The sequence below is a fragment of the Camelus dromedarius genome, chromosome 10 (genome assembly GCF_036321535.1).
Source record: "Camelus dromedarius isolate mCamDro1 chromosome 10, mCamDro1.pat, whole genome shotgun sequence".
Classification (NCBI taxonomy): domain Eukaryota; kingdom Metazoa; phylum Chordata; class Mammalia; order Artiodactyla; family Camelidae; genus Camelus; species Camelus dromedarius.
Window position 1 is genome coordinate 72,489,442 of NC_087445.1, and position 27,487 is coordinate 72,516,928.

Consider the following 27,487-nt stretch of genomic DNA (forward strand, 5'->3'; position numbering starts at 1 on the left):
TTCTCAATATTTTGCTTAGTCCCCAGCCTCTATTATAAGGAACATTGGGGGAGAGTTCGTATGTGAAACCCTTGTATTCCTGGTTTATTTCCCAGCTTAGTCCTCTGAATGAGTTAGAAGGTATGAACCTTTTTAAGGCTTTTCATTTATCCCAAGCTGCTTTCTGGAATCAGCCAGTTTCTGGAACCCACTCAGCAGTTAAAGAGCATGGGCTTCCTGCATCGTTGTCCTCACACTGAGTGTTAAAATCTTTGCGAATCTCCTAGAAGTTTTGCCTTGTCTTATGGTGTAATGGTTAGGCGGCTAGACTGGCGTCATACAGACCTGGGGTCTTGACCTTATTCTGCCAACTGGGAGCTCCCTTTCCGGGCTCTTGAGGATTAAATCCAATCTTAGTATAAGCCCTTTAGAGAATGCTTGACACTTGAATCAAGTAGGACCTCTTCACACCGGCGCGGACCGGAAGGTCCCTGGATGGAGACTGAGGCGGCGGGGCGGAGCCGGGCCTGAGGGTGGCCAATCACGAACCGAGGCGGTGATGCCGCGCCTTCTCAGATCCCCATCTTAAAAGGGCATAGAAAGGGCGCGGGGACGTTTAGTCGGCCGGTCCTGACCCCTGCTGTTGGAGTCGTAAATACTTCCGAGCGTGTGTGAGTGGAAGGGACGGACTTTTCGCCCTCTCACGCCTCCACCTGGCCCCGGCCCCATCCCCGCCGTGGGCCCCGCAGGCCGGCGCGGCCCCTTTAAGAGCCTCACCAGTCGGACGCCGGAGGTCGCGGCGTTCTTTCCGCACAGCGAGTTGCCCTCTGTCCACGCTTCGGACACAGTCCCCGAGCATGCAGGCGCTGCGGGCTGGCTTGACCCTGGCGCTGGGCGCGGGGCTGGGCGCAGCCGCTGAGGGCTGGCGGCGGCGGCGGGCGGACGCACAGGAGGCGCCGGGGCTGCTGAGCCGGCTGCCCGTGCTGCCCGTGGCAGCGGCGGCTGAGCTTCCAGCCGTGTCCGGGGCCCTGGCGGGCGGCAGCCCGGGCGAGCTGGCCAAGTACGGGCTGCCCGGCCTGGCGCAGATCAAGAGCCGCGAGTCGTACCTGCTGTGTTATGACTCGCGCACCCGCGGCGCGCTCTGGGTTGTCGAGCAGCTGCGGCCCGAGCGGCTCCGCGGCGACAGTGACCGTCGCTCCTGCGACTTCCGTGAAGACGACTCGGTGCATGCGTACCACCGCGCCACCAACGCCGACTACCGCGGCAGCGGCTTCGACCGCGGCCACCTGGCCGCCGCCGCCAACCACCGCTGGAGCCAGAAGGCCATGGACGACACCTTCTACCTGAGCAACGTCGCGCCCCAGGTAGCGCCTTTGCCCCCGGCCCCGGCAGCGGAAGGCGAGGCCACCCCTTTGAGCCTCGGTTTGCTCCGCTGCAGAATGGGAAAGCTGCCGAATGCGCGCTCTAGGTCAAACGCCTAGCTCATCACACCGCGGGGCCTTAGGCTGGAGGGACCGAGCAGTGGGGTGCTGGGCAACCCCTCTGCACTCTGATCTTAACTGAGGGCCCCCAGGCGCCTTCCTGATCCTCAGTTTCCTAGCCTGTAGGGATAATACTGTTATTCACCTATCTCCTGCAGTAGCGCTGAGGAACTGAAGACACCATGCACATAAAAGTACTAAGCACACTTCCTGGCCCATGGCAAGCATTCAGTAAATACTAGCTATAACGAGGGAAGTGGGTCTCAGAGAGACCAGGTGACTGGCCCAGTGTCATACAGTTGGACGAGACCCAGGCAGTTTGTCTGGAGGACCCTGAGCTTTCAGCCATTTTCCTACCCTGCCCTCTTGTAGGAGTTAAAGAAGATACCTGCATACAGTCGGCTGTTAGTAGCAGTCACTGCACACCCTGGACTAGCTGCCCTACCTCTAGTCCTGTTCCCACCAGGGCCTAACACCCACGTGGAGACCGATGTCGGGCTCTGATCGAAGCCCATGGGATCCCAGTCTCTGACCTGACTTTCTGCTCTCTCAGGGGCACAGTTCCCTACCCCCTTGACTAGCTGTGCTGAGGACCGGAGAGCTCAAGTGATGGAGTCAGGAGCAGGTTCATGCCCTTCCCAGTTGGGCTCTGCATGTGGTTCAGACTAGGAAAAGGAAAGGAGGGATGGTTGGGAGAGCTGGTCTTCCCATCAGCCCTTGGGGGCAAGGGCAGGCCTGTTTCTCTCTCTGCAGTCAGGAGATTTGCCCCCTTCCTCCATATGGCTCTTCGGAGCTGAGAAACAGCTTTGAGACCTGGGATGCTAGTTCTCCCATTCCAGATGGGGACGAGCTAGCACCCTTTGAGCTCTATCTGGGCTCCACCCTCACGACTGTGTGGCCCACTGACTCTTCTTCCATCTGCCCATTTCGTCTGCATGCTTGTCCCCACCTCCCACCCTGCTGCTGGAATCTTCTGGCTGGGTGCCAGTGCCTGCTCCTCAGGGCCTGGGGCAGCCCTCTGACAGCTACAAGTGTCCCAGCTAGTCTCACTGAGGCCCACCTCTTATGCCAGGTGCCCCACCTCAACCAGAATGCCTGGAACAACCTGGAAAAGTACAGCCGCAGCCTGACCCGCACCTACCAAAATGTCTATGTCTGCACGGGGCCGCTTTTCCTGCCCAGGTAAGGCTAGAGCAGGGGGACCTGGGGACACCAGCATCTCCCATTCATATGGTTTCTCAGCATGTCTATCCATCTCTGCTTCCAGCCCCCTAACTCCACTTCCAAAGAGACCTTTGGAGTACCTACCAACCTAGACCACAGCTCCTAGGCCCATGGGCACCAGGCCCTGATTCTACCCTTGCTCCACTCTCCTGTGTCATCTCTTGTTACATCCACCTAACTCCGAGGTCTGCCCAGATAGAAACCCTTGCACCAGGCTCTTCTGCTTGGAGCTGCCTTCCCCTATGCTCCCCTGGAGCCCGGGTTTGAACTCCAGCTCCCTGAGCCTTCGCTCTTTTGGGCTTGCTCGCTGATTTTTTTGGGATGAGTGAGGCAAGAGGTTGTCGCAAAGGAGCTAGCTCTGCCTGCGATGGAAGCCAGGCCGTCACCTAGTCTCTGGGAGCTGTGGGCAAGTGACCTCAACATCCTCCCCTGTAAAATGGGGATGATACCCATTAGCTACTTCATGGTTGTTCCAGGGACAAAGTGGGATGGTGAATGTCAGTGTAGTAAGGGCTCAGTGTGGGCTTGCTGAGGCAGGGGCTGGGACCCTGATAAACTTTAATTAGCAAGTGTCTCCTATGGCTATAGTGGGGTAGGCTCTGCTGGGGCTTAGCCTGAAGTCACGCATTCAGTGTTCTGGGCACCTGCTTCGCACCAGGCCCTCTGCTAGTGCTGGGAATCCAGCTGTCACAGCCCTGCCCCTTGGTCCGCACCCTCCACAGGGAAAGGCGGACAGTAATCAAGGGTCTGCATGGATAAATGTGGATGTTTAGAAGACTTGATTCCTTCTGTAGCATTTATTGCCACCACCCACTCTGCCTGACCCAGTGTTGGGCATGAGGAAAAGAGGGTAAGAGTGAGTCTCTACCCTGCAGGAAGCTCCCAGCCTCCTGGGGGAGCCAAGCAGGGCAGAGAAGCCTCATGCTGAGCAGGTGGTCTTGCAGGTTGACCCAAGTTGGAGGTTGAGTCAGGGAAGGCTTCCTGGAGGAGGAGGCCTTGTGTCCGACCAAAGAAGCCTTGAAAGGCCTTGTGTGCCTGGGTCTGCCCACAGGACGGAGGCTGACGGGAAGTCCTATGTGAAGTACCAGGTGATTGGCAAGAACCACGTGGCAGTGCCCACCCACTTCTTCAAGGTGCTGATCCTGGAGGCAGCAGGCGGGCAGATCGAACTCCGCTCCTATGTGATGCCCAACGCACCTGTGGATGAGACAATCCCGCTGGAGCGCTTCCTGGTGCCCATCGAGAGCATTGAGCGGGCCTCGGGGCTGCTCTTTGTGCCAAATATCCTAGCACGGACCAGCAACCTTAAGGCCATCACTGTGGGCAGCAAGTAAGGGGCAGCCCCAGCCAGACTGTGGGGTTGTCGGGGCTAGGTCAAATTAAAGGTGTTTATTTTTGGAGACAAGCCTTGGCTGCATCAGTCTCAGGTGACTCCTGGGAACCTCTGGCTTCACTGCTGCTCCTTTGCCATCTTTGGCTCGACAGAACCTTCAGCTGGGCCGGGCTCCTGCCTGGGTGAGACCAGGCTGCAGGGCAGCCAGGGAGATGAGGATGGCCTCCTGGAAGAGAAGCACAGCACAGGCTGGGGCCTGGGAGGCTGGCACGTGCCCAGCTCCCAGCCCCTTGGGGTAGCTGTCTTGGTAGGGCCCGAGGAGGTTAAGGACAGGCCCAGCTTCGTCCTACAGATCTGTCACTGGCCACCTGCAGGCCCTGCCAGGGAAGGGCCCTGCCTCTTTGCTTTACAGTCTCCTCCTCCATAAAATGGGGATGGTCATCAGATCTGCCTCCCAGGGGCAGGGGCACGGGAGGTGACGGGCAGGAGGGCCCTCCGTGCAGGTATCGGAAGGGTGAGAGCAAGGGTTGCTGCTGGAAGGCTGTGGCTGGCGAGCTGGCAGCACCTGGCCCTGGCAGGACTCTTGGACACAGGGAGACTGAGGCCGTCTACCTGTTCAGTCACTACCCTTTGAGACCAGCAGAAGCCTTCCCCCAGCAAAGTGCCCACAGATACAGTGTTCTGTGCTGCCCTCAGAAGCGGAGGCCCAGGTTGAAGGCTCTCAGAGGTGGCTACATCCTGTCCCCCAGGGGTCTGAGGTGCTAGTGAGGCCAGTGGGGAGGGCTGCCCTGCCCACCACGGCCATACAGGGGGAAGTGAACACTGAGCATACAGCCAAGGAAACGGGCCTAGAGCAGGGGCAGGCAAGGTCGTCCTGGGTCTTCCAGCCTGGGAGCAGTTGAATGGACACCAGCACCCAGGATTCTTGACTCCCAGCTTGCTCTTAACTCGTCCCTGCTCCAATTCTGCCATGGTGGGAGGCCGAAGGGGTGAGGAGACCTCTCTAGAGAAGGCAGGCTCAGGGCAGCCCTGGGCGGGGTGAGGGACAGGGAGAGAGTTGCAACCCCACCTTGGGCAGACCCCGAGGCTTCATCCCCTGGCTGCTGGCTGAACCTCGGGAACTAACCTGGGGTGGGAGGCGAGCGGGCTCACCTCTGTGCGGATGGTGCGGCTTCCCTGGCTGGGGCAGGTGTTGACGTACAGGTCGAAGAGGACACTGGGTTCAGCCACCTCCAGGTTGGGGTCAGCATCCACGCCAGCTTCTAGCCCCTGGAGGCCCCCAAACACAACGAGAGCGTGCCTGGCACCCACAGGAGTGGGGAATCACTGACTGCCATCAAGGCCCACTGAATGCAGCCCCCAGAGCTCTCAGCAACCCCCTATACACAGTAGGGGCCCAGTCTGTACAGCTTTGCCCCCACCAGTCCCTCCCCTGCTCCATTCCTCCTCTCCTGGCTATACCCACCTGAAGTTGGGAAGCTGGGCGGAGGCCACATCTGAGCCTCGCTCTGATGTCCCGATGGTCAGGTCATAGCCATCCTGGAAGGGGGCCTCAGCAAACACAGCACCTGGGGGGAGGCCAGCTCACTGGGGGCCCTGTTCCCCACAAGCCACAGCCGCTTGGCTGTGCGTGTATCGGGAGGGTGGTGGTAGAGGTAAGGGAGGGAGGTGAGGGAGCCACACTAAGCCTTTCACTGGGAAGTCAGGAATTGAGCAGGCAGGGCAAAGAAGTGTTATCAGGTAGTGTTATCACACAGCAACAGTATGGGCTGTAAAAACGTTAACTCAAATTATACCCCATCTTCTGTTTTTCCTAAACTTATTAAAAGTCTGAGTTTATGTCAGGTATAAAATAAGCTACAAGAATGTATTGTACAACAAAGGGAATACAGCCAATATTTTATAATAACTATAAATGGAGTATAACCTTTAAAAATTATGAATTACTGTATTATATACCTGTAACATATAATACTGTACATCAACTATACTTCAATTTTAAAAATATGATATTATAAAATAAATGCATTAAAAAAATAAAGAACATGGGGAAAAAAGTCTGAGTTTACAATGAAAAAACAAAAGGAAAGAAAACAAGTAGTGGACCTTTGACTTATGTGGTCCTATTGCCCTAATTCCCAACCCCATGGCAGACATTATAAATCAATCAAGATGCTTTCCCACACACACACACACACAAAATAGCTTAAAAGCATTCCATTCCAGGCAGTGCACTTAGGGAGACCAAGGTCCAGAGAAGGAAAGGCACTTGCCTAAGGACACACAGCAAGTTGGTAGAATTAGGACTCTGGTCTGACTTTTGGGTCAAGCAAGGCTCTCTGTGGCCCCTCAGATAGAGAGAGGATAGATATTCACGGGAGGAAGCTGTCCTTACTGAGGCAGGAGGCCAGGCGGACTGTGTAGCCCCAGTAGAGACCAGCTTTGGTGCGAGGGTCCTGCGACGACACGACTTTTCCACGATAGGTCTTGCTTTCTGGAGGGGAAGCAGAGAGTCTGTGAAGACAGTATAAGGGGACAAGGAAGTGGAAGAAGGAGGTCCGGAGCCCACAGGCTGGCCGGGCTGGGGAAGCTTTCAGATACCTGGGAGCTGCTTCTGGTCTAGTCTCACTGTTACCCGAAGTCCAGGCTCCAAGTTCTTGTCAATCTTCACCTCCTGGGGAGAAGCCAGAAGAAACTGGTGCTGTTCCCTGCAGGACTGCTCTCCCAAACATGGGGGGACCTAAGGGTTCCAGGACACCTTTGTGCCCCAGCCCCATCACCTGGGCTAAACCTGCTCACAAAAGACCATTCTTGCAAAATGACTACTGCAAGACACTGGTCAAAATGATCAGTATATATATATATAAAGTAAGTATATATAGTATATATACATCTGTGTATGTATATATTTGTGTGTGTGTGTATATATATTTACTTTTTCATTATAGGTTATTAGAAACCACGTGTATAACTGAATCATTATGCTGTACACCAGAAACTAACACAGCATTGTAAATCAACTACACTCCAAAAAATTAAATAAATCAGTCCAGCCCTGGCACAGAGTAGGAAGTATTTCAGAGTAGATAAAACCCCAGTGTCCCACATTTTGGTGGCTATGCCACTTACTAGCTACAGGAGTTTGAGTGGTCACTTAACCTCTCCCAGCCTTAGTTTCCTAATCTGTCAGAGAAAACTTCCCATAAACAATAGCTATTATTGTGCTGCCCAGGGCCTGGCATGAAGCAACTGCCAAAAACATGGGAGCTGTGATGCAGGACAGCTGATATTTGCGTTTTGTCCTAGTTTTGAATTCAGGACGGAGCACTTTCTGCCCTTTTGAGGGTTTCTCCTCTCATCTGGGTCTGGGTCATCCTGGTCTGCTTTTAGCTAGTTACCTCTGGTCTGTTCTTTTTGAGAGGGAGGGGATCCCCACACATTTAACTGTTTCTGCCTCTGACTTGGCAAGTGGATCCCTAGTGTCACATGGGAGCAGCCCCAGTGGGATTTTGAACTTGATTTTGCAGGGTTTTGCTTTAGTTTGTTTTTAGCACAAGGACTACCTTCTGTTGATTTGCTTTTTAAAAAACAGTAAGTTTGCTCCTGGCTTTAACTGTTGAGCTCCATTTTAGGCACTTCTCTGGCCCAAATCTGTACCAACGGGGGACGGGCAGGCAGAGATGCCTGGGTCTAGGGCTTCCCACCCACATGCCCCTGCCTGCCCTCCATAGCCAGGCTATGTCTGGGAAGCATGTCTCCGCCCACCCTCCAATTCCTACCTTCTTCATGCCACAGTTGACAAAGGAGCCCTGGCCTGGCCGGGTGGGCCGGTCCACCACAATGCCCTCTCGGAACTGGGATTCCTCATCCTGACGCATGTGGTGAGGGCTGTCCAAGGGGTTCAGGAGCCCTGTGGTTGGGGAGGGGCCAGGAAGAGTCTGGGAGGTGCACAGGCATACAGGAGTGAGGCAGGGAAACCTGGTCCAAGTCCTAGCTCTGCCAGACCTGCTGTTCGTCCCCAGACACAGGCCTTGCCCTGCCTGGGCCTGCTCTCCCGCCTGTACCACGATCTCTCAGGGTCTGGGGGATAATCTACAGGAAATGGGGAGTCAGTCTCACCCCCACCCCCCAGGCTTACCTGCAAACTGTAGATCCTGATGTTTGGGGAAGAATGCCTTTCTTAGGTACCTAGTAGAGGATGTCAATCTCAGGAAGTTCCCAGGGAGGCCACTTCCTGTGTGGCCTGCACTGTGACCATCCCTCCCTCATGCCCTGGGACGTCTGTCCTCACTCCCTTACTGTGGACACTCCAGGTACTGCAGGATCCGGGCCAGCTGCACACACGCCTGCCCTTTCTTGCCAACTCCCCTGAATTCCCCCTCCACAGTTCTGGAGAGATAAAGATAAGGCTAAAGGCTACTGGGTTCCCTTCAAGAGCTCCTCTTCCCAACATGACCTCTGCAGCACCCTTGCTTTGTAACTCAACCCAGCAGGGTTACAATGGGGCCACGTCAGACAGGATTTTCAGCCCAGGCAAGTAGGCAGGGAAAAAAGTGAAGCCCAGACAATCTGGGCAGCCCCTCCCTTCTCCCTGGTACCCTGTTGGATGGCCCCTCACTTGGCATCTTGGCCTTCTTCATCGAACACCACAATCTCATCCACACAGAAGATGGCACAGGCTCTGGCAATCTGGCCGGCCAGGTAGGTGCGAAGCTCGGGTGACTGGGCATTGTCCAGGATGGAGCCCGGCAGGGCCACGCTCAGGGTATAGTGCCGCCCTGGGCAGGACAGGACAGGGGTGTTCATGGTCAGTCTGAGACGCCAAGGCCATCTCTCCCCTCCACTCCTCTAATCCCAGGGCCCAGAGTTAGGGACTTTTCCCACTGGGAGGAATTTTGAGATAAGCAACATAGATACAACTCCCCTCTCTAGGCCTCAATCTCCCCAGAAAGAAAATGGACTCGGTGGTCTCCAAGCCTCCCAGGAGCAGGATATACCACTGGGCCAGGCCAGGGAGTAGTTAGAGGCACTGAGCTATATTCTCAGCCTGGCTCTGCCCCTCACTGCCTCAGTTCTCCAGGTGTCAAATGATGATGAAAATGAGAATTTATATTTATCATTACGGCCTTTTATGTGTGCACATTTAACCAATAACCCTAGAAATCAGGTACCACCATGATCCTCCTTGAGAGGTGGAGAACCTGCAGCCCAGAGAGGTCAAACACGTGGCCCAAGATCACAAAAAAGGCAGGACAGCTGAGACGTGGGTTCAGGCTGTTTGGCTTCAGAGGGACCAACACACCTTCCCTCCCAGAGTTGTCCAAAGGGAACCACGTGACATAAGGCCCACGAAGGGCTTCCCAGTCTGAGACAGCTGACATGTTCAGTTTCTGTCCCTACTGTCAACCATCATCACTGGTAATCACTGGGCTTACAGGGTACAATATGGCCCCCTGATCCTCCAGAACTTTGGGTCTGGCCAAGGAGAAGAGATACAACTTGTTAGGGCAGATCCAGATGTACGGACACGGAAGGACATCCAGGACACAATTTGGGATGAGAAAAACCAGGTCCAGAAGTGCCTGGATAAAGCAGTCTCACTTTTGTAAAACTGTATTTCTCTACTTCTCTACATGTAAATAACTGAATGTTAACAACACCTGGAGAAACTTTAACTGCAACGTTTTCTGTATTGTTTGAGCATGTATTATTTAATGAGAAAAAAAAAGACATTCTTATTATGAAATCAAAATAGTTAAATGAAAAATGAAAGCACACAGAAAGTGCTCCATAAAAAGTGAAAAGTAACTATCATTACAATGATGAGGTTCTGGAGGCACAAAGTGATGATATATGATCTTACTCTCCAGAGGATTGAAATCTACCTTAGTAGAAAGTTAGAGCTCAGTTTTCTGGGTCTCTCCCACTTTTTGAGCCTCAGTTTCTCCATCAGGACAAGAAGTATGGACCCACTGGCCTCTAAGGGTCCTTACAGCTGTGACATTCCTGGTCCTACCCAGGACTCAGCCTGCTTACCCTGGTCCTCCCTCTGTGCAGCTGCCTCCTCCTCCTGCTGGCGCTTTGCCTGTTCCTCCTGTGCCCGCTGCCGCTCCAGTTTTTTCGTCATCTTGAGATCCTTCCACTTCTTTTTCTCCTCTTTTTCTGGATAAGAGGACATTTAGATTGGTGGAGGGAAGAGGGACTTGAAGCGTCCAGGAGACAGTGCCCTCTCAGTAGGGTCAAGGTTGCCACAAAGCTGGGTCAGCCTGGGCTCCCTCTCCAGTGCTACTGAGAGCAGCCAGAGGACCAGGGCTTCTGGCCCCTTCCTCCCCATTTTGGGTACTGTTGGTCCTAGTGGGGCAAACCTGGTTGGCTCTTCCCCAAGATTCAGCTGTGTTCTGATGGAGTGGCCTAGGGGAAGGTTGAGCACCCCCTCCAGCCCCTTACTTACTCTGTTGTTTCCATTTTCGCCACTCAACTCTTTGGCCATGTTCACCCTGGAGCAGGAGTGGGAAGAGGAATAGGAGTGATGCTGAATAGTCACAACTGAGAGGGGGTCACACTTGCTCCTCCACAGCTGTCCCATGTCTTTAAGTGGGGGTGGTGAGGAAACCAGGGAACCCCCCCCCCACCCCCGACACACACATTGCTGCCCCAGAAAGAGCGTCAGGAGGGCAAGGACCTGCTGTACCCCCAGTGCCTGAGACCAGGCCTGACACATAGTAAACATTCAATAAATTGTTGAATAAGTTTCCACTGGAGAGAAGAGGAAACAGGCAGGGAGACAACTTGCACACTGTCGCCTTGGGAGTCAGAAGACATACGCCACGAAAGGGCTCGGAATTGTGAGCAAGGTCTCGCCTCGTAAATCCGGGTCCCGGCCAGAGTAGCCACAAGGGGTTCCGGCAATAGGTTACCCGACGCAGTCCCGGCTCTGGCTCAAACGGCCGCGGCTCCCACCTCCGCTTCTCATCCGGAGAGGGGCGCTTGAGGCCACGGGCTTGTGGCACCTCGGGGATTCCGACCTCGGATCAGCGAGAAGCAGGGAGCGAGAGGCGCGGCCCAACCCCGCCACAGACCCCCTCGCCACGCGGCTCCTTTTCTTGTCCCCACCCCGAGGTCCCACGTTCCTCCACCTACCGGGCCACAGGGCCGCTTCCTCGCGCGCTCCGCCATGTTCGTCGTACACAGTCCGCCACGCCCTACCAATCAGACTCACCCCTTCCGGCTACACCTCTTCCGAGCCGTCCAATGGGAGAGCCAATGGCGAGCGAGGGCGTGGCCTAGGCACCTTGCCCCGAGAGCACGTGGGCCGAGAAGGACTCGCGAGTGGGCGGGGCTCACTGCCAGCCTGGGTGTCCAAATACGCAAGGGGTGTGCTGCTCTCCTGAACAGTGGGACGGTTTGAGAGCTGCCCTCCGGCTCCGGGCGAACGGGAAACTCAAATCTCAGCTTGGTTTTATTCATGCGGACCTTGAGGCCCAGAGCAAGAATGTGATTCAGAGCTGGAAATAATTTAATCCAGCTATTTCATAGATTCTTTTTTTAAACTTTTTTTTATTGAAGTATAGTCATAGATTCTTTCATTCACTCTCCCTTTTAATTAACAGACTTTATTTTTTAGAGCAGATTTAGGCTTACTGAAAATTGAACATATAGGGAGTTCCTATATAATAATCCTGTCTCAGTTTCCCTTATTGTTAACATGTTGCATTAATGTGTATGTTTGGTATAATCGAATGAATATTGATACATTGTTTATAGTTTACATTAGGGTTCACTCTTCGTGTAGTACATTCTATGGGTTTTGACAAATGCATAATGTCATGTATCTACCATTACAGTGTCATACAAAATAGATTCACTGCCCTAAAAATCCTCTGTGCTCCACTACCTGCCCCCAATCCCCAAGTTCCTGGTATCCACTTGTCTTTTTTACTGTCCCTATAATTTTGCCTTTTACAGAATGTCATATAGCTGGAATCAGCCCATATAGCCTTTTCAGACTCCCTTCTTTTATTAAGCAATATGCATTTAAGGTTCCTACATATTTTCTAGTGGCTTGATAGCTCGTTTCTTTTTACTGCTGGATACTATTCATTGTACAGATATGCCACAAGGTGTTTATCCATTCACCTTCTGAAGAACATTTAGTTGCCTCCAGTATTTTTTTGTGGGGGAGGAGATAATTAGGTTTTTATTAATCTATTTTTAATGGAGGTCCTGGGGATTGAACCCAGGACCTTGAGCACGCTAAGCATGTGCTCTACCACTGAGCTACACCTTCCCCCCTGCTTCCAGTATTTTGGCAATTACGCATAAAACTTCAATAAATATTCATGTGCAGGTTTTTGTATGGACATGAATTTTCAGCTCATTTGGGTTAATAGTTAGGAGTCCAATTCCTGTATCCAACAGTAAAACTATGTTTAGCTTTGTAAGACATTACGAAACTGTCTTCCAAAGTGGTTTACCATTTTGCATTCCCACCAGAAATAAATGATACACTTTCTTTTTTAACTAATAAATTTGAGTCAATATTCATTCAATCAACAAATATTTATCTAGCAGAGCCTGTTTTGAGGCAGAACCTCCCTCTGCTAACTGCCAGGGACACAATGTTAAGCAAAAGTACATACTGATCTGGCGTTTACAACCTAGCAGAGGAGAGAATAATTTCTAATTCAGTATGTGTGTTAATGTTACAGGGGTTGTGTTTATTTCACCATTCCCTGGCTCCCCTACCTGAATGAGAAAGCAAAGTCATTTATGCATCTCAGGTTGGCTGAGGTTACCTAGTCTAAGATCTGGAACCTCTGTAGAGTCACAAATTTGAGTTATGGGCAGATTCTGGATTAGTTCATGAGACGTGAAACCTTTGGTCAGGGTGCTCTACGGGAGAAATCTGTGGGTTTCCCCCATGGAGAACTTTATTCTTATCAGGCTATGTGTTGTATAGCAAAGAGGCTCCAAGCCTGAGCCTCTGAGTTGTTATTTTGTTTCACAATCTTGACTTTGGAACGGTGGTAGGAGTACAAAGTTATGGTCTGGAAGGGGTGGGAGGAAAAGTATCCTCTGTCATTAACACCAAACACGTTCTAACAGGAATTCTCTGACACCAAGTGGGTGTCCTACACTTTAATTCTGACAAGTTGGCACAGACCTCATAGGTTAAGGGCTCAGTCCCATAAGACTGCGTCCCATTCAGATGCCAGCAGCAAATGAGGTCCCCAGTTCACCCACACTTCTGCTTAGCTGACTACAATTCCAACATTTCCATGACCCCCTTCAGATTCAACAATTTGCTAAAATGATTCATAGTACTCAGGAAAGTGCTAGATTTACAATTACAGTTTTATTATAAAAGATACAATTCAGGAACAGCCAAACAGAAGAGGTACATAGAGTGAGGTCTTGGGGGAGGGAGCTGCAGAGATTCCATGCCCTCTCCTGATGGGCCACCCTATGAGCTCATCGTGTTCACCAACCAGAAGCTCCCTGAGTCTTACTGATTCAGGGTTTTTATGTGGAATTTTATCACATGTGCATGGTTGATTAAACATGAGACTGAACTCATCTTCCAGTCCCTTTCGCCTACTTGGGGTCTGGGGTTGGGACTGAAAGTTCTGACCCTCTGATCACTTGGTCAAAGGGGTTCATTTTGAATAACGAAAGACACTATCATTCAGGAAATTCCAAGGGTTTTGGGAGCTCTGTGCCAGGAATTAGGGGCAAAGACCAAATATACTTTATTATACCATATGTTCCCATTAGCTCCCCCAATTAAATATACAATCTGAGCAAAACCCATGAACTTCCTATGCAGATGCAACTTTAAGTCCCTGGCACCACCTTCCCAAAGAATTCAGGAGTTGATTGCTGATTGTTTTCCAGTGGGAGGCCCACCCCTGGGACCAAATCCCACATCTACCTTTTGCCAGCTGGATGTCACCTCACCTCCAAAGTGGTTTCCTCACTTGCAAAATGGAGGCAGTAATTCCTGTCTCAGAGGGTTGTTTGTTTAATGAGATGATGAGCATCCAAGTGCTCAGCACGCAAGGGTGCACAATAATCATAGGCCCCCATCACTCACACACAACACACACACACACACACTCACCCATCAACAGTAACACATATCTGAGCCCCTAGGCCTGATTTTATCATTAACTGAGTGACCTCAGACAAGTCCCAAGTCCCTGCCCTTCTCTGGGCCTCAAACACATTTGTATAAAGAGGCTGGGATCTGAGGTTCAGAGGTTCATGGAGGTTCACGGAGGTTCATGGAGGTTCCCGTCAGCAATCAGCATCAGGGTGTGAAGCAGAGAGAAGCAGCCAATAAGGGTCTGAATAACTTAAAACTTTATTATGGGCAAAATGTACTGTCCTGAGGACTCAAACCTAAAGGCAGCTTATCCAAGGTCAAGGTTCAATAAGGAAAGGAAGGGAAGCCTGAGGCTAGTCAAGGGGCCAGTGCACGGCTGGGGCCAGGGCTGGGACCCAAGGCCATACACTGTTGAGCTCTGCCCGTTGAGTTCCAGTTGAGTCTGGGGAGGCTAGAAGGGACTCAAGACACTATAGCCCAGCATAAGGAGGGCCAGGGAGAGGCCCAGGTCAGGCCTCCCTCACCTCTGCAGAAGGAACATAGCTATGCACCATGGGGAGGTGCTCCTGATTCCCCCAAGACCAAAAGGGGGCTCTTCCCTGGGGTCATTCTGTGTTACAGAGAAAGGATCCTCCACCACCATCTACTCCTAATCTGGGATGGCTGAAACCTGGACAAAGACATAGCTCTGCAGAGCCTGCAGGGAACAGGCAGGGCAGGGCCAAGGGGGTGGTGTCAGGGCCTGAGCTCATCCTTCCACATCTGTAGCTTCTGGTCCATGGCCTGGAGCGTGGATTCATCCTGCACCAACAGATTGGTCCCACCTCTGTCTTCAAACCCCTAGGGGGCCTTGGGAAGCTGGGGAGGCCTTCCCTCCCCTAGGTTTGTCCCCTACCTTCATGAAACAGAAGCGGATATAGTGGTCAAAGAGCTTCCGGTGTGGCACACTGTAGAAGACGGAGACCGGGATGGCCACTAAGCCCTGGGGAGGAGTAAGCCCAAGTCTCAACAGGGCCCCACAGCCCAGCAGGCCTCGGGGGGCTCTGAGGGACAGAGAGGCTCCCTCATGGGGTGGCGGGGGAAAGACAGCTTCAATGCCGCACCTCCCATTTCTATGTCAAGGTCAGAGGAAAAGCATCGCAGAGCATCATTCCAATTCTCTCCTTATGTACAGAGGGGAGAGGGAGGCCGAGAGGGGAGATCATGTGGCAGGTCAGGGAAGAGCCAGAGAAGAAATAAGTCTTAGAATCATAGCTCAGAGCTGGATGGACCTCAGAACTAATGGGTCAGCTCCTCCCTGTACAGATGGAAAGACTGAGGCCCCAGAGGGCAGGAATTCCTACCAGCCCACAAAGTATCTTTGAGCAGATTAAAAACAGGCTCCCCCATTCCTTGAAATGGATGCAACCCTGTACCATGGCTCACAGCAGAGGCTGGGCTGGGTTTGGTGCATCAGCCCCCCACGTCGGGCACCCTTACTGGCGCACAGCCTGTAAAAGATACATAAAACGTGGCACTGGCAGAGGCTCAGCCTACCTTGTTCTTGATCATCCACTTGACAAAGCGTCTGTCATAGGGCTCATCTGCAGCTCCGGGCAAGTCCGGCATCTTGCTCTCTGGGGAACAGAGGCCAAACTGAGCCCTGGGCAGCCTCCAGGCCCCGATACCCAGTCCAGCCAGGCCAGTCTCACTCACTGAAGTCTGAGATGTCTGTGATGAGGAAGTAGCTGCCCTGGGGGATCACAGGCCTCAGGCCCACCGATTGCAGGCTTCGTATCATGTGGTCCCGGTTGTGCTGTATGGCCTGAGGGAGCTGCGCAAAGTAGCTGCTGGGCTGGCCAAAGAGCATCTGCTCCTGCTCGAAGCACTGGGCTACTGCGGCCTAGGGAGGGGAAAGGAACAAAAGGATGTGACCTGACCCTGGAGCCAGCCTGGGTCCCTTGCTGTCCCGCCCCCTCCCCCTGCGGTGTGGGCCCGCCCCTCCTCACCTGGCCCTGCGTGGGACAGTGATAGACAGAGTTCTGGTGCACAGTGCGCAGGTGCTTCAGGAGACTGTCCGGGCCCAGGACCCAGCCCACCTGGACCAGGAACACAGGTTGGGGGTGAGCCCTTCAGTGCCTGGCCAAACCCTTTCTGGATTCCCAGGCCAGCCTCTCCTGCCAAGGATCATAGTGGGAGGGGTCACCCCCACCCTCGTTGACTCACCTTCCAGCCTGTGACACTAAAAGTCTTGCCAGCGCTGCCAACGGTCAGGGTGCGTTCCCACATGCCAGGGAGGCTGGCTGCCCAAGGCCAAAGAGAATGGCTGCTGAGATAGGGGTGGGGGGAGGGCGAGGGGGAGGGGTGGTGGCTGGGCCCCAGCAGGCACTCCTGCTCTCAACATTCTGGACTCCCCTCTGTACTAAGCTATCTACAGGACTTATTTCAGCTCATCTTCATGACAACACTGGGAGGCAAGTGCCATTGTGTTCCCCGGTTCTTAGAGAGGTGAGGTCACTGCCCCAGGTCCCCTGACCTGTTTGGGTCCAGACCCCTTGGTCCTAATCACCAGACCTGCGCTGACTCCAAGGTTGGGCCACAAGTGTCCAGGGGAATGGGGTACCCTGGCTGCCTCGGCTCACCAATGCTGATGTGCTGGTACCCATCGTAGACTAGCCACTGGTAGACCTCGTCCGTGATGCATACCACGTCATGCTGCTGGCACAGGCTGGCCACCAGCTCCAGTTCTGCCCTGGAGAACACCTGCAGGGACCGTCCCCAAACAGAGAGACCTGCTCAGAGAGATGAAAGGACACAGCCAGAGCCAGTGCTATGGGCTTTTCTGCCCAATTCTATTGTACCCCTCCAACAGAAACCCTGTGAGGTCAGTTGTGAGGTAACAGAAGAATATATATATTGGTCTCTGCCCCAGTTCCTGGCACAGAACTCCTAAAACCCTTGTAAATTCCTAAGCGGGGGTGGGTGGGGGGTATAGCTCAGTGGTAGAGCTCATGCTTAGCATTCACGAGGTCCTGGGTTCAATCCCCAGTACCTCCATTAAAAAAAACAGGGTTACTGTTACAGTAACAGTTAATGGAGGTACTGAGTTCTGTGAGCCACTCCAGCAAATTAATTGAACCTGAGGAGGGTTGTGGGCACCTCAGATGTACAGCCACAGGTCAGAAGCACAGGGGATAACCTGGACTTGTGATTGGAGTCTGAGGTGGGGTAGGACTGAGCCCTTCACCTGTGGGATCCGACGCCATCTCCAGGAAGAGAGTGTCGGAATTGAATTAAATTGAGTTAAACTGTGGGACACCCAGCTGGTCTCACTGAGAACTGCTTGGCGTGGGAAAAAACCTACATATCTAGTGTCAGAAGCCTTGTGACTGAGGGAGGAAAGGAGAAACACGAGTGGAAGCCTGGGTCTTCCTGATATTAGTTCTGTCATGTTCCCATTGTACAGATGAGAAAACCCTGGAGAGGTGAAGTCACTGTCCCAGGATCATGGGGAAGTAACAGAGGCACCCAGCCCAGTCCACTACCCTAGCTCTGATACCTTCCCCGAGGATCCCTGCCCCTGTCCCTGGGACCCCTGGGAGCCTCAGTCCTCAGTGTTTATCGCAGGGAGCCCACCCACTTCACAGATGAAGAAACTGAGGTCCCAAGGTAGTACATGAGTAACAGAGCAAGGACATGAGCCAATCTGGAGGGGTCCCCAGGAGGAGGTCTCTCAGGTACCTTTCCCAAGGGGTTGTTGGGTGTGTTGAGGATGAGGGCTTTGGTGCGAGATGTGAACTTGCTGGCTAGCTCTGTGGGATCCAGCTGCCAGTTACTGCTGGAATCCAGTTCCCTGTCCTGGGTGGGGCACTGCAAGAGGAGATGGGAGGGGGTGACAATAGTTACCTACCTGACATTCATCTCTAGGTATCTAGCCTTCCTCCCCGCCAGGCATCTGTCCCCACTCTCTCTCCTCTGGGGCTCCAGACACCACTCCTTCCATCCTGAAGAAACCAGCCTCCTACACTTCCTTCCTTCTTTCCCACCTCCCAGGGTCCAACCTAGCACACTCCTTGGACTCCTCTGCCCACCCACACCCCAACCAGCATCCTCACCGGCTTCAGGGACACAAATACAGGGCGACCCCCTGCCATCAAAGTCATGGGCTCGTAACAGTCAAAAAAGGGCTCGATGATGATGACCTGGTACAAGGGTCAGATTAGCTGAGGTCAGCACCCCCTGACCCATCACTCCCACCCAGCCCTAGCTTTGCCCACTCACCTCATCTCCTACATCCACCAGGGCCTGGAAGGCTGTGAACAGGGCCCCATAGGCACCCACAGTCACCAGCACGTTCTTGAGCGGGTCTATCACCTGTCCCAGAAACTTCCCGAAGAAACTTGCCAGGATCTTTGTCAGCGGTGGGTAACCCTGCCAGGACAGCAGGGGTCAGCCACCCGGCTCAGCCTGAGCCCACCCTCCAGCTCAGCTGCATCCTGGCAATTCTAGCATCTCCCAGCAGCAGGCCTGGGGGCAGAATCAGCTCCTATGGGGTGAGTTCTTTCATCTCACTTGCCATGAAGCCTGCTCCATGCCAGGCCCAGCATCCTGGGCTGAGATTTGGTGGAGAACCAGACAGAGCACATGCCTTCATGGAGAACAGTCCAATGGTGTTTGTGAAGAAGCAGCAACTCCACACTTCACACACCTCCCTTTTAAGTTTAAAAAGCACTTTCATGCCATCTGATTCTCTTGGCAGCCTTGCAAGAGAGGTATTATTTGATCCCTACCATTTGACAGGTAGAGAAACAAAGACCCAGAGAAAGGAAATGACTTGCCCAAGGTAACACTAGTTGAAATGCATAAATAAGACATTATGTTGCAGCTTTGGAAGCACCCCACTTTGAGAGGAAGATTGAATCTGCATGCCTGTTCGCTAAGGACACTTATAATACATTCCAGGCTAAGCCAAGAGATTGAAACCTAAGATCAAGAACTTAACTAAATAATTCACTAAACCAGATTTGACTGCATAAAAATGAAAACTTTCTGCACAGCAAAATATCTCATGAGCAAAGTTAAAAGACAAAGAGAGAAACATTGTAACATAAGAGAAAGAGGTAAGACATTTAGTATACAAAGAGTCTTGCAAAGCAACACAACAAAGATATACATCCAAATGAAAAAAATTAGGTCCGTCATGAAAGAAGTACTGAAGCCCAATACACATATGAAAGGAACGAACAGCCAGCCCTAAGACCAGCCTGTTGGGGAGAATGTGAGTAAACCTCACTGGAGGGCAATTTGACAACATCCATCACAGGCTAAAATGCTTACACTCTTTGATTCCCTAGTTTTACTTCTAAGGATTTATCTGACTGAAACAGTCACATGTGTACAAAGGTGTACACACAGAGAAAGTCACTGTGACACTGGTTATAAAGGTGAGATATCTTAATCAGACCATCTGTGCAGGGCTACATAAGTAAATGATGACACATCTAGGCAGTGGAATACTATGCAGCCATTAAAAGAAGGAGGCAATTCGACATGAAAAGATGCCTATTACACATTATATAGTGAAATAAACAAGTTACGGAACATTATTTATAGAGTGAGTACGTTTGGGTTAAAAAACCCCACAAATCTCATGTCCGTGTGTGTGTGTCTTTATATAAGCATTTAAAAAACTTCAAAGTTCAAAAGGCTAAACACTCAGCCAAGTAGCAAATTGTTGGCAGTGGTTATCTCTGGGTAATGAGATTTGACGGAACCTTCCCCCAGGCAGTGAGATGCACACCAAACTTTAAGAACTACTGTTCTACTCCAAGGGCTGGCAAATATTTACTCTGTCATTCTTTACAGAAAGACTTTGGATTTAGAGTCAAAACAATCAGCAGCTTGTCTTTCAGGACTCAGCTTAGGTGTCCTCTCCTTCAGGTTTCATTCCCTCCTTCTTGTTCTCAAGTACCCCATCCTTCTCCATCACAGGCTACCAACTTCCTTCATTTTCTGCTTTTGTTTTGTTTTTTTGGTCTGCTTTTCCCACTAGACCATGAGCTCTCTGCTAATTTATTTATTTATTTATTTTTGTCTGTCTTTTCCCGGGACCATGAACTGTCCTAGGGCCTGGAACAGAGGAGACAGTCAGTAAACACTGAACTGCCTGATGAACTCCGACACCCAGACAGGCCTGCTGCCCAGAAATACCTGCCCCTTCCTCCCCTAGGGCCTCCTTAGAGACCTATGTCCAGGGGCCCCGGGAGGGGCTGGAAGACTCACAAATGCCTTTGTATACTGGTTGAGCATGAAGTCCCTGCTGACGGCGTGCTGAAAGGCTTCCACAGCGAAGTCTGGGGGTGGGAAGTCGGGGAAGCCTTGGCCCAAGTTCACGACATCAGCCTCACTGGCCAGTTTGCCAAACTCCACCCTGGGCAACAAACAGAGAGTTGGTACCGGGCCACCTGTCTACCCCTCCACCCCTTTCTGACTTCCGCTTGCTTCCAGAGCAGGATGAACAAAGTACTGGGCTCATTCTAGAAAAACTGGATAGTTAGTATTCACCTGGCCTGAAGATCTGTTTCTGGTCATAACTAGTCCTACACTTTGAGAATAGGCAAGCTCCAGGCTGATCACTTATCTCAGCCCAGGGGCTTTCCAACTTACCAACTTTCCACCCTGGTCCATGGTAACAAATCACCTTTACACTGCAAACCTTGCAGAGCACAGGCACGGAGCCGACAGCCTCCTGCTGTGATGCAGAGCAGTATCTCCGTCCTACCCTACTCTATTCTTTAGAAATACTTGTTGAGCTCTCCTAAATGGTTTCATGACCATTCATGTGTCTGTCAGCACCCTAGTTTGAAATCCTTGCTCATGTAACCCTTAATAGTCTGAGGGACATTCTGCTTCCCGGTCTCAGTGGGGACGGAGAAGCTGAGGTTTCGGGTGACTTGCCGAGTGGCTCCCAGTTAGCACGGCCAGACTTTGACTCCGTATCTGTCTGAAGTAGAGGTTATGCTTTTGACCATGACCCTGGACAGAATGGGGCCCCCCCATCCCTGCCATCTGCTGTCTCTGGCCCCTGACCACTTTTCTTCTGGCCCTACCAGGCGGCCACCTCTTCAGGGAAACTGGGAGAGAGGCTGAGAGGCCAGATGAAGAGGCTGGTATGGGGTTCCAGGTTGGTTGGGGGCAGAGTAGGCAGGCTTCAATGACGAATTTGCATAACAGTGAATATCATTATGTCTGAAACTGATCATTTTCTCCCCAGAGTGCCACAGTGTCTTTGCAGACACAGAGTTGCTAAGGCTCAGAGAGGTCAGTGACCTGCCCCGAGTCACACAGCAACTAAAGGCAGGGCTGAGATGCAAAATCAGGTGTTAGATGTTCCATGGTGGCTGGGACAGGGGAACCAGGCTCAAACACCCTACAGAGACCAGCTGCCCTGAAGGTTGGGCCTCTAGGGTCCTGATCCTCAGGCTACCACCCTGGGGTCAGCAGGAACCTGGGGCCTCTCATAGCCCTCATCCCTCCTGGCATTCCTCTCCTGTCTCGTACATTCCTCCCAGGCTAGCTCCTGCTCTGTCCTGCCTCTGCGTGAGACAGCGTCTCCTGGCCTCAGGCTTCCCTTCCGTACAATGGGGGTAACAGGCCCAGAGTCTGTTGGCTCTATGAGTCAGGAAAGATTCCTGCTGCCTCTCCCAGCCTGCCTCTTTGTCATTTCCTCCCTCTGAGTTGGATTTTCTGTTACCTGCAAAGTGGGCCACAAGCCTGCCCACCTGCCTTACAGAGAGGACAGAGGGCGGCAGCCTGGGGAACAGGACCCTGAAGGCCCAACTTAGAGGGCAGCCAGACTCTGTAGGGCCATTAGACCTGGCTCCCCCATCCCAAACACTGTGGGACAGCAGAGAAGATGGAGGTGGAAGATCTTTGCAAAACACAAAAGTACTCTACAGGAGGGGAGTTTGAAAGAAAAAATGGTCCCATTTTTTGTGAAAACAACAGCTAATGATTTTTTTTTTAAGTACAGAGGTGTCTCTACATCCTTGATCAAAGGTGGAATGGGCTGGGGGAGCGGGGTGGGTTGGGGAGAAGCAGGAAGTTCGTTAAACCTTTCTCACACATCTTCCATGGCATCCATCATATCACTCGTGACAATGGGCACAAACGCCTTCGTATTTAGAGTTAGTCAGTAGAAAAGATATTAACTTCTGCAAATGTCAGTCAGGAGCTGCCTGTATGTTACCTTCTTGTATTCCTTAGCTCATCCTGCTCCGTACTAAGTGTGAAATGAAAGGACCCCTGGAAAGCCCTCAGCCTGGTGCCTGGGTAATGATCATCGCTCACACAATATTTCACCTCATCTTCCCAGGCCCTTCAAAGGAAAAAGAATTATCTCCATTTCCCAGCTGGGGACCTGAGGGTCAGAGCAGGTGTGTCCTGGCCCCAGTGCCACAGCCAAGCAGGGTGAAGCTGAGATCCCAACCCAAGCCGGCTGCCGTGGGTCTCGTCGCTTGTGGGCTGTGCCTGCAAATCTCCCCATCTGAGTACGTGGCTGTCCTTGGTAGCAATGAGTTCCTGCAAATCCATGGACTGCCAGCCCTGTCCTGCCCAAGTGCCCAAGGGGACACCCACGCACTTCCCTGGCCCTGCCCGGCTCACCACGGGTTGTGGTCGATCCCGTCCAGCCTTCGAGCCGGCAGTCGTTTGGCCATGGCGAGCTGGAGACAGAGCAAGCAGAAGGTCAGCGTGGCAGTGGTGCAGCAGCCTGGGCTCCCCGGGGGGTAATTACTTTCTAACCACAGCCTCCTCGGTCCACTGCTCCAGAAGACGGAGAGCGGGGCTTCCAGAGAGCAGGGCAGGCTCCTGCCGGCCTCTCCCGCATCTGTCTGGGCCAGACTCTGCCCAGCTCCTCCCCACTCCAAGAGCCTGGACCCGCCTACCTGCCAGCCCAGGTTCCATGTAACCTGAGACACACCCTGGCTTCAGTCAGGTTAAAGTGTGACCCAGGAGGAGCAGGGGAAGGCTTATGGCGACAGTGACTTCAGCAGCTTCCGTTTATAGAGATCTTGCTAAGCTCTTCCATTTACTTCTCAGAACAAGCTGGCTGGGCCCATTTTATAGACGAGAAAAAGGAGGAGGGAGCAGGGAGAGTGATGTGTTCAAGGTCACACAACAAGTAGACTCAGGCTTGTCTGAGGCAAGGCCTCATTCTGACTCGGGTTTCCGGGACACTTGCTCAATCCTAGGAGGCTCAGGGGCCCCCTCCACCCTCCTCTGCATTCCTTCCAGGCCAGCATCCTCCCCAACCACAGGTATGTAGACACTGGCCAGGCCTGAGAACCTCCAAACTCAGGTCCTAAGCCCGCCTTGGCTGGGTGACACTGCACAGGTGATGTAGCTCTGCCCGGCCTCAGTCTCCCCATGGTGTAACAAGAACATGGGCTTCGTGGTCCCTTGGAGCTTCCTGTGGGTTTGGGTCTCAGATGGCTGGCAGGTGGTGGAGACCCCTGCTGTGGCTAATAGTGAGCCCTTACTGTTCCTCCTGCTCAGTCTCCCACAGCACCCCATCAGAGGGGCCCTGATAATCCCCCTCTAAAGATGAGGACACTGAGGCTCAAAGAGGTTCAGAGACCTGCCCAAGGTTGGAGGAGCTGGATAGGACCCTGGTCAGGGTGGTGGCAATAGCAAGGCTCCTAGCACCTGGCCCTCGCCCTGGAGAAAGACCCGGGGACCGTCTGCATATGGCCCAGGCTTTCCCATCACCTGGGGAGTCCCGCTCATGTGAGTGAGTCACAGAGAGCCCAGCAGGGGGCCTGGCACCTCACAGTGGGTGCTTTGCCAACGGTGGCAGCCCTGACCCTTCACTGAATCCCTGACACCTATCATCAGGCCTGGCACTTGGTACATGTCAAAATAGTTAACAATGAGAGGGTGATCCCTGCCAGGGAAAATCATGTTATCACCAAAATGTCAGTTAGCAGTGATTATCTTTGGTTTGTTAGTTAACAGATATTTTTTTCTTCTCTTCATTACTTATAATTTTCTTATTTTCTAAATTTTCTAAAATACAAATTTTATTTTTATGATTAAAAAATGTGGGAGAAAAATCACATTTTAGAGGAATATTTATCAGTGTGATATACCGATATCAATAAAGTAGGCTGCAAAATAGTATATATGGACTCATTATGCTTTATAAAAAATATACCCATATATGTATATATACACACACTTTTTTTTCTATAACCTGATGTGAATAGGAAAAAAAGTTTGGAAGGGAACATATCAAAATGTTAACAAAGGTTCTCTCTGAGTGGTGGAATTGTAGGTGATTTAGTTATAGGTGTGCTTTTCTATGTTTCTAAGCTTTTTGTACGTAGATCATACCATATTTGATTGATTCTGATATGCATATTTTTTCACATTGCACTCTCTCTGAATTCAGATGTGTCTTAGAATCTATAGCATTAGTTTAATTGGCAATTTCCCCCTCACTAGTGCATAAAATAACAGCGCATCATATAAGTGATGGTGTTAGGGATTCAATGACATGAGGGATTACTTTTGGGTATACATCATATTAAAAAAAATAATGAAGTGAAGATGAGTCGGGGCAGCGGCAGGGGTGGGAGTAAAGTTGGAGGGAGGGAAGTTTGAGGAGGGTTGGGGTGGGGGAAGGACTAGAGGGGAACAGGAGCACAGAGAGAGAGCAAAAGAGGTGAATGGTGATGAATGAGTTTAGGAAGGAGATAAAAATGGGATCCCAGAAACGTGGGGTGCTCAAAGGAGTGACTTTTAAGTATGTCACACCAGACTTGGGATAAGTAAGGAAACAGTGACTATTCTTGGTCTTATGCATAATGTATTTATTCAGCCAAAGTTTACTGAGCACCTACTGTGTACTGAACACTGGGCTGGGCACAGGGCATGATGGGGAGGCAGCAGCACCAAGAAGACCATTCAGATGCAGAGCTACAAGTTCTAGATTAGAAGCAAGGGCAAGGGAAGGGCCCACACCCAGGCCGCAGTCAGAGAAGGCTTCTTGAAAGAGGAGGCCCGTGCACAGCTTTGAAGCCAGGACCAAGCTAGTTCCCAGGAGCTCTGGGTAATGCAGGCAGCAGAGCATGAAGGGCACTTACAGTCTGGTGCAAGCACCGGGTGAGCGAAGCTCCAGACTTCTTTCCCCAGAGGGGCCCCACCAGATGCAAATAGATGGCCGCTGTATTCCTGAACATGCCTCCCAGAGCCTTGGGGCACTGATGATGTCTCCTCTGAGGGCAGAGGAGAATGCACTGGCCAGAAACTGGCTCCGAGCCCAGGACTTGGGTCCCACACACACAGCTCTAGTAACAACAACAATAAGAGCTAGTATTTACTGGGCAGTCACTGTGTACCGGGCATGGCAACAAGGGTTTTATTGCACAAGTGCACAAGTATCCCTCCATCCTTGAAACCACCCCGTGAACCCCCCTCCTCCAGCCACCAGAGAGACCCTTTCCAAACATAAGTCACCTCTAATGAAATATGAGCCAGGGGAAGACTATGGCTGGCCCCTAACATCACAGAGTCAACTCTGCACTATGCTCTCACTCTGGAAACACACATACCACTTACAAATTATTCCTGTGCTAAAACCAGATCTAAATCAGATCATGCTTCTGGATTACTAAAATACAAGGGACAGAAGAACACGTTAAATGACACCACAGAGATGCAATCAACAAATTCAGGCTGATGGAAACTCCATAGAACCACTTACCCTGTTTCTTCAATAAAGTGCAAGGGGAAAAAAAGCCTGGAGCATTATAGACAAATGCAGACTTAACACATAAATAAAAAAGCAAATGCCTTGAAAAAGAAGAAAAAAGTTGAAAGATACACTGCACAATTTCAAAGCTCGTTGAAAAGCTAAAGGAACCAAGAAAGTATGGTACAGGCATAAGAATAGACATATAAATCAATGGGATAGAATTGAAAGTCCAGACATAAACTCTAGCTTTTACAGCCAGTTGCTATTTGACAAGGATGCCAAGAGAATTCAATGAGGAAAGAACAGTCTTTTCAACAAATGGTGCTGGGACAACTGGATGTACACATGCAAAAGAATGAACTTGGGTCCTTACCTCACACTGTAACAAAAATTAACTCAAAGTAGATCACAGACCTAAATGTAAGACCTAAAACCATAAAACCCCTAGAAGGAAACAGGAGTAAATCTTCATGACCGTAAGTTAGAAGATAGTTTCTTATATGCAACACCGAAAGCACAAACAATGAAAGAAAAAGTAGATAAAATGGACTTCATCAAAATTAAAAACTTTTGTGTCTCAAAGGATACCATCAAGAAAGCAAGAAGACAACCCACAGTATGGGAGAAAATATTTGCAAATTGTAAATCTGAGTGTCTCCAAAGAGATCTAAATGGCTAGTCAGCACCTGAGAAGTGCCACATTAAGACACCACTCCACACCCACTGGAATGGCTATAACAAATAAGACAGATAATTACAAGTATTTCGAGGATGGTGAGAAATTGGAACCCTTGTACGTTGCTTCTGGGAATGTGAAATGGTGCAGCTGCTGTGGAAAACAGTCTAGAAGTTTCTCAAAATGTTAAACATAGAGTTACCATGTGACCTAGCAATTCCACTCCTAGGTATATATACCCTATTCATGAAGAAAAAAAAGTCCACACAAAAACTTGTATGTAATATTCATAAGAAGCATGATTACTAATAGTCAAAAAAGTGGAGACAACCTAAATGCCCATCAGCTGAGGGACAATGTGGTAAATCTATATGATTTAACAACGCCATCTGACAGTAAGTGGGAGTGAAGCGCTCACACACTACGACATGGATGAAAACGTGCTAAGCAGTAGGAGCCAGTCACAAAAGACCACAGATTGTATGATTCCATTGACATGAAACAGACAAACCTATAGAGACAGAGGAAGATCCAGGGAGGGTACAGCTCAGTGGTAGAGTGTATGCTTAGCATGCACGAGGTCCTGGGTTCAATCGCCAGTACCTCCATTAAATAAATAGATACGTAGTTAGGTAGGTAGGTAAATAGATAGATAGACAGGCAGACAAACAGACAGACCTAATTCGTTCCCCCACAACCAAAAAAAAAAAGAAGTAGAGACAGAGAGCAGATTAGTGATTGCCTTGGGCAGGGAGTGGGGTGGGGGGGGTAGGGGTAGCGGTGGGGATGACTGCTAATAGGAACAGGTGTCTTTTTGGCCTAAAGAAAATGTTCTAAAATTAGATGGTGATAATGGCTTCACAGTGTGAATATACCAAAAACCACTGACTGGTATACTTTAAGGCTGAATTACACAGCGCATGTGTTATAGTTCAATGAAGCCATTTTTAAAAAT

At 51.2% G+C, this 27,487-nt stretch overlaps 3 protein-coding genes across 17 annotated transcripts in view; 1 reads left to right on the forward strand and 2 right to left on the reverse strand.

The window, feature by feature from the left end:
- The first annotated feature begins 135 nt into the window (after positions 1 to 135).
- Positions 136 to 4,084, forward strand: ENDOG (endonuclease G). Its single transcript, XM_010984253.3, has 3 exons — positions 136 to 1,343; positions 2,533 to 2,642; positions 3,736 to 4,084. Exons 1-3 carry the CDS (start codon positions 837 to 839, stop codon positions 4,016 to 4,018), a joined length of 900 nt encoding a protein of 299 aa, XP_010982555.3. The 5' UTR covers positions 136 to 836; the 3' UTR covers positions 4,019 to 4,084.
- SPOUT1 (SPOUT domain containing methyltransferase 1) lies at positions 3,467 to 11,242 on the reverse strand. Of its 5 annotated transcripts, XM_031450628.2 has the most exons (13): positions 11,158 to 11,242; positions 10,469 to 10,514; positions 10,054 to 10,179; positions 8,636 to 8,795; positions 8,317 to 8,406; positions 8,156 to 8,205; positions 7,797 to 7,927; positions 6,619 to 6,691; positions 6,413 to 6,511; positions 5,483 to 5,585; positions 5,144 to 5,317; positions 4,850 to 5,046; positions 3,467 to 4,243 (listed from the first exon to the last, which is right to left on the reverse strand). In XM_031450628.2, the coding sequence occupies exons 1-12, from the start codon at positions 11,191 to 11,193 to the stop codon at positions 4,866 to 4,868; spliced, it is 1,269 nt and encodes a 422-aa protein (XP_031306488.1). In that variant the 5' UTR covers positions 11,194 to 11,242; the 3' UTR covers positions 3,467 to 4,243; positions 4,850 to 4,865. The 5 variants fall into 5 exon arrangements, with proteins under 5 accessions (XP_031306488.1, XP_010982556.1, XP_064346666.1 ...); XM_010984254.3 differs by lacking the exon at positions 4,850 to 5,046 and having other exon boundaries at positions 5,170 to 5,317; XM_064490596.1 differs by lacking the exon at positions 4,850 to 5,046.
- A 3,114-nt stretch (positions 11,243 to 14,356) lies between these two features.
- KYAT1 (kynurenine aminotransferase 1) overlaps positions 14,357 to 27,487 on the reverse strand; it is a 28,405-nt gene continuing 15,274 nt past the window's right edge. For 3 of the 11 annotated variants that reach the window (XM_031450639.2, XM_031450638.2, XM_064490590.1), the window contains exons 2-13: positions 22,766 to 22,824; positions 20,384 to 20,531; positions 18,383 to 18,532; positions 18,217 to 18,303; positions 17,843 to 17,971; positions 16,744 to 16,864; positions 16,328 to 16,404; positions 16,111 to 16,200; positions 15,818 to 16,004; positions 15,659 to 15,738; positions 15,018 to 15,104; positions 14,357 to 14,923 (exon numbers count right to left, since the gene is read on the reverse strand). In XM_031450639.2, coding sequence (XP_031306499.2) covers positions 14,858 to 14,923; positions 15,018 to 15,104; positions 15,659 to 15,738; positions 15,818 to 16,004; positions 16,111 to 16,200; positions 16,328 to 16,404; positions 16,744 to 16,864; positions 17,843 to 17,971; positions 18,217 to 18,303; positions 18,383 to 18,532; positions 20,384 to 20,531; positions 22,766 to 22,818 — 1,275 coding nt within the window. In that variant the 5' untranslated portion in view covers positions 22,819 to 22,824 and the 3' untranslated portion in view covers positions 14,357 to 14,857. Of the gene's footprint in view, positions 14,924 to 15,017; positions 15,105 to 15,658; positions 15,739 to 15,817; positions 16,005 to 16,110; positions 16,201 to 16,327; positions 16,405 to 16,743; positions 16,865 to 17,842; positions 17,972 to 18,216; positions 18,304 to 18,382; positions 18,533 to 20,383; positions 20,532 to 22,765; positions 22,825 to 22,895; positions 23,004 to 23,046; positions 23,081 to 25,245; positions 25,450 to 27,487 lie in introns of those variants that run through there. The other 8 variants (XM_031450637.2, XM_064490586.1, XM_064490593.1 and 5 more) reach the window with 6 other exon arrangements.